At 38.9% G+C, this 6,000-nt stretch overlaps 1 protein-coding gene across 2 annotated transcripts in view; it reads left to right on the forward strand.

The window, feature by feature from the left end:
* fcho2 (FCH and mu domain containing endocytic adaptor 2) overlaps positions 1-5,769 on the forward strand; it is a 182,868-nt gene extending 177,099 nt beyond the window's left edge. For both annotated transcript variants that reach the window (XM_078214895.1, XM_078214896.1), the window contains 2 exons: positions 2,444-2,608; positions 3,741-5,769. In XM_078214895.1, the coding sequence (XP_078071021.1) occupies positions 2,444-2,608; positions 3,741-3,763 (188 nt within the window). In that variant the 3' untranslated portion in view covers positions 3,764-5,769. The remainder of the gene's footprint in view (positions 1-2,443; positions 2,609-3,740) is intronic.
* Positions 5,770-6,000: the final 231 nt, after the last annotated feature.

Below are 6,000 nucleotides of genomic sequence, written 5' to 3' on the forward strand. Positions count from 1 at the left end.
TTGGGCACGGGTGAGGTCCCTGAGGATTGGAGGATAGCGAATGTGGTCCCGTTGTTTAAGAAGGGTAGCAGGGATAACCCAGGAAATTATAGGCCGGTGAGCTTGACATCCGTAGTAGGGAAGTTGTTGGAGAGGATTCTTAGAGACAGGATGTATGTGCATTTAGAACGGAACAATCTCATTAGTGACAGACAGCATGGTTTTGTAAGAGGGAGGTCGTGCCTTACAAATTTGGTGGAGTTTTTTGAGGAAGTGACAAAAACGGTTGACGAAGGAAGGCCCGTGAATGTCGTCTATATGGATTTCAGTAAGGCATTTGACAAAGTCCCTCATGGCAGGTTGGTTAAGGCTCATGGGATACAAGGAGAGGTGGCTAGATGGGTAGAGAACTGGCTTGGCCACAGGAAGAGTTTTAACAGCACCAGGTTAAAGTCCAACAGGTTTATTTGGTAGCAAATACCATTAGCTTTCGGAGCACTGCTCCTTCGTCAGATGGAGTGGAAATGTGCTCTCAAACAGGGCACAGAGACACAAAATCAAGTTACAGAATACTGATTAGAATGCGAATCCCTACAGCCAACCAGATCTTAAAGATACAGACAATGTGGGTGGAGGGAGCATTAAGCACAGGTTAAAGAGATGTGTATTGTCTCCAGACAGGATAGCCCGCAAGTCCAGGAGGCAAGTTGTGGGGGTTACTGATAGTGTGACATAAATCCAACATCCCGGTTTAGGCCGTCCTCATGTGTGCGGACCTTGGCTATCAGTTTCTGCTCAGCGACTCTGCGCTGTCGTGTGTCTGGGACCTCTGCTATTTGTGATATATATAAATGATTTGGAAGAAGGTGTAACTGATGTTATCAGCAAGTTTGCGGATGACACGAAGATGGCTGGACTTGCAGATAGCGATGAACATTGTCGGACAATATAGATAGGCTGGAAAATTGGGCGGAGAAATGGCAGATGGAATTTAATCCAGATAAATGCGAAGTGATGCATCTTGGAAGAACTAATGTAGGGGGGAGTTATACAATAAATGGCAGAGCCATCAAGAGTATAGAAACACAGAGTGACCTAGGTGTGCAAGTCCACAAATCCTTGAAGGTGGCAGCACAGGTGACGAAGGCGGTGAAGAAGGCATATTGTATGCTTGCCTTTATAGGACGGGGTATAGAGTATAAAAGCTGGAGTCTGATGTTGCAGCTGTATAGAATGCTGGTTAGGCCACATTTGGAGTACTGCGTTCAGTTCTGGTCACTGCACTACCAAAAGGACTTGGAGGCTTTAGAGAGAGTGCAGAGAAGGTTTACCAGGATGTTGCCTGGTATGGAGGGTCTTAGCTATGAGGAGAGATTGGGTAAACTGGGCTTGTTCTCCCTGGAAAGACGGAGAATGAGGGGAGACCTAATAGAGGTGTACAACATTATGAAGGGTGTAGATAGGGTGAACAGTGGGAAGCTTTTTCCCAGGTCGGAGGTGACGATCATGAGGGGTCACGGGCTCAAGGTGAGAGGGGTGAGGTATAACTCCGATATCAGAGGGACGTTTTTTACACAGAGAGTGGTGGGGGCCTGGAATGCGCTGCCAAGTAGGGTGGTGGAGGCAGACACGCTGGCATCGTTTAAGACTTAACTGGATAGTCACATGAGCAGTCTGGGAATGGAGGGATACAAACGAATGGTCTAGTTGGGCCAAGGAGTGGCACAGGCTTGGTGGGCCGAAGGGCCTGTTTCCTGTGCTGTACTGTTCTTTGGTCTTTGTTCTTTTATCTCATAGAAACCTATAAAGTTCTGACAGGACTAGACAGGGTAGATGCAGGAAGGATGTTCCCGATTGTGGGGGTGTGTAGGACTAGGGGTCATAGTCTAAGGATATGGGGGTAAACCTTTTAGGACTGATGAGGAGAAATTTCTTCACACAGTGGTAATCCTGTGGAATTCATTACCACAGAAAGCAGTCAAGGCCAAAACATTGTAGTAGATTTTCAAAAAGGAGTTTGATATAGCTCTTGGGGTGAAAGGTCAAAGAATATGGGGGAAGGCGGGATCAAGCGAATAGTCCGATGTTCCTGGGGGCTGGGAGGAGGTGTCTCAATTCACCAGCAGATAGGAGTGTCCAAGCGCTCTGAAACCAGTTTCACCGGCGTATTTACGCTTCGTCCTCCACCCCTTCTATACAAGTGCCAAGCTCCCAACTGTCAAAGAAATGATGAGTGTGAGAAGATTGCAGTGAGGGGCTTTCCGGAAAGACCAGGGTGAAGGACTCCCATTTTCTCGCTGTTATGACGCTTAGAAATTTTTTTTGGAAAATTCCACCCCTAATATCAACCAATTAACTCTTGTTAGAAAAGAGTATATGTAGTGTACAGAAAGAGTGCATCTTTTTAAAGAATATAATGTAGCTGCATGTATTACTGCACATTGAACTACCCCTGTTCTTTCAGGTTCTGGATCCCTCAGAGCAAAATTTGATGTGTCAGAAGGTCCAACTAAACCATCAACTCTTGCAGTCCAATTTCTTAGTGAAGGATCCACGCTGTCAGGAGCAGATGTGGAGCTCGTAGGCACTGGTTATAGACTTTCCTTAATAAAGAAGAGATTTGCCACAGGTAACAATTGCAGATTTTTTACATTTCTAAGACACACTTGTACAATCACCAAGTGGTTTATTTAATGCCGTAAAAATAAATTTTTGAGAAACAATCATGGTGGTGTAGTAGTTTTGTTATTGGACTCGTAATCCAGAAAATGGAAGTTGGCAAATTTCAGTTCAGTTTTTAGATGTTGAAATGTTACTTCTTATGACAAACCGATCACAATCCCAGGATGAGTTTCACCCCCATCAGGACAGAGATGAGGAAATATTTGCACTCACAATTGCAAATCTTTGAAATGCAGCCGAGGGACTGTAGATACTCAGTTCTTGAGAATACTCCAGACCAAGGTTGATATATTTCCAGGCAGTGAGGTAATGAAAGGAAATGGGGATTGGATGAGAAAGTGGACTTGATGTGGAATTTCAGTTTTAATCTTATTGAATGGGGAAGGAGATTCTTACTAAATGGCGGAAGCTCAAGGAACTATATGGCTTACTACTGCATGTATTGTTCTTATGTTCTGTTATGCATTGTAGAATTAACAAATATGAACACATTTTAGTAAATGTATTTTTTGAGGGTTCAGGGCAACTGGTGAAGGAGCATTGCATTAGCAATCTGTTGGTTTTGGCCTCAAATCCATCTATAATGATGTTGTCAATAACTTTTAAAATTTTACTGGCGACAGTATTGCGCTTGTTTTCAAGATGTTAACATTTTTGATTTAATCGTGTTTTTTGGCTCTACAATCAGTTTCTATTGCATTGAATTCCGTCTCTCATCCTATATTTTGCCAGGATTTAATTTGATCTATTATCAGTTTTTGACTTTGTCTATCACAATAATGCAATCTAATTTCTAAGAATTTTAAAATGTAACAGTTATACAGGAAACTTGCATTCAGTTCTTTCTAAATAAAGTCTTGTTCTTTTAGGGAAGTTTGTTGTTTGTACTGCCATTTGGTCCATAACTGGAAATTAGTAAACTGCTTGACAGCAAATCCCTCCTAAAGTGCTGCACATTATACTATCTACAATATATCATTGATGGGGAGTTTTCATTTTAAGCTAGATCTCACGCATTCAGGTGTAAAGAATAAATGGAGTGCACTTATAGAAAGTGATTTTTTTTTTCTTTTTAACAGGTCGGTACATGGCAGATTGCTGACAGTCCCATCAGTAAATTTTGTTTCTGCGGAGGACAAGTTCACTGTCAGGTGTTTATGTTGATGGTACATTTATACTTGCCTTCCAGTTCCAAACAGTGCGGCATTCAGGAGCAAAAGATGGACAAAAGGAGTATTTTCAATATTTTAAAACCTAAATTTTGCCTTTGCCTTTTTTTGGTAATTGAGTTATGAGGAAAATCCATGCTACGCAATTTAAACATGCACTTTCTTTTAGAAAAAAGTCATTTTGGGGGAGAATAAGTTGTATTTTTATTACGTTAAATTAGCACTGATGTGATTTTCAACACTGTTTAATTTTTTGAAACCTGCAATATTCAGGAAATATAAAGTAAATGTCTTTGAATACATGATTTTATTTAGACTTTAATGAAGTCCAACAAGTGATCAGTAGTTATGCTGAAATATGTAAAAATGTATAATGTATATCAAACACATATAAATATATACGATAGAAAAACCAGCATTAACCATTTGCCTTCACTGTGCTTCTGTACTATCCTGTAAACAGATATAGTTTTACAAATTACAAGTTTTGCTGATTGTAAGATTAGCTCTTGCAACAAAAATGTTTAAAAATCAATGACAAATCTACAAATTGCAGAAATTTGTATCGGTGAATATGAACTGTTTCATGGCCTTTCTGATTCTGTGTTGTATTCTTGTGCCATACAAGCAGGTATTTTTCTGAGGGGTGGTACCATAGACATCATATTAAACAAAAAATTAAACTAAAGGGTTAGGTTTTGGTTATGGTGTAAATGGAGGATATTTCACTAATGACGGCGAGTTATTGCAGTTGTTACACAAATGGTGAGTAGGCCTTAACTCGCAAGCATTCTTGGGATGTGTGGGATGAACAACCACCTGAAACTATTGTTCAATAGGCACATAGCTCTTGGTAATCTTCAAATTAATTCTGGAACATTGCTGCAGACTGTTAAGTTATTTGTGTATATGGATTGTTACTGCACATCAAATTGTCAACTTGTGGGTTTTTAAATTTTAAGTTGTTATACATATGTGGATAGAATAAAGCCAAGATATATCAATGACAGTTACAAAAAACGTTTCACAAATGTGAAATGGCCCATTATGTCATTAGTAGTACAGGAAAATAGTGAGTTCAGAACAATCTGCCCAATTCATTTCAAGGTGAAGAATACTAAGTTGCTTTTATTTACAGTGCAATTAATGATCGTATTCCTGTAAAATGGAATTATCACTAATCCCTTGAAAATTGGCTACCATTCATTTGGAACCCAGTGCCATCACTTTTGTCCATTCAGTGCATTTTCTCACTGTGGGTTTCATGTTGGTATATGTGCACTAAACAACTGTCTGTAGTTGAGAATGTATTGATATTTTGTGAAGACCGAGAATGTAGGTGCTGATCTACAGTTTCACATAGTAGATATTTTTGTTGTCCAAATGGTAGCAGCCTTTTTTTTTTGTAACTCGGGGGTGATATTCCAGTTTTTTTAACTGGGAATGCCTGGATTTATCTCTCTTTTTTAAATGTACTTGTGTTACTTCAGAAATTAAATAAATGTCATCTGGTGTTTCACCAGCTCATCTGGTTGAGAAAAACTGGAAATGTTTTTGTACCTTGCAGAGTTTCAGGTCAGTTTGTTATTTTACCTACAGATTAAAGACACCCCATCGCAAAAAAGTGCTGAACTTACAGTTCACATGTCAACATTGGCTCAGATTTATTTTATCAAAATTAGTTTTTTTTTAAATATGTGCCTTTATCTTTATTATTGTGCCTCTAGTTTTTTTCCAATGAAATCCATTAAGCTAAACAATTTTTATGTATGGACATTGCAAACATTTGTATATAAATATACTAATTATCCTTAAATTCTTTTGTATTTGGATTTAGAAGGGAAAATGAATGTGAAAGAACTGGAGTCTGTGGTAAATAGTGTTTCAAAAATGTTATTCCTTTTGATGGGCTATTTGCAATAAACTGTGGCCAATGTAATGGGAAACATAAGATGCTCATGTTTTTAGCTTGATATACAACACATCCACTGGTGAACATGTGATTTGCTTTAATATTCATGTAATATGCAATGTTAAGGTTATCTTAAGGTGCAGTGCATATGGTAAACTTTGAAACAAAGTGCGAAAACAACAAAATGTACAAAAAGTTTAATATTGTTCAATGCAAGGATAATTGCCTTGGTCCTGAGGATATAAACTTTATAATATC

Source organism: Mustelus asterias, chromosome 6 (genome assembly GCF_964213995.1).
Source record: "Mustelus asterias chromosome 6, sMusAst1.hap1.1, whole genome shotgun sequence".
Lineage (NCBI taxonomy): Eukaryota > Metazoa > Chordata > Chondrichthyes > Carcharhiniformes > Triakidae > Mustelus > Mustelus asterias.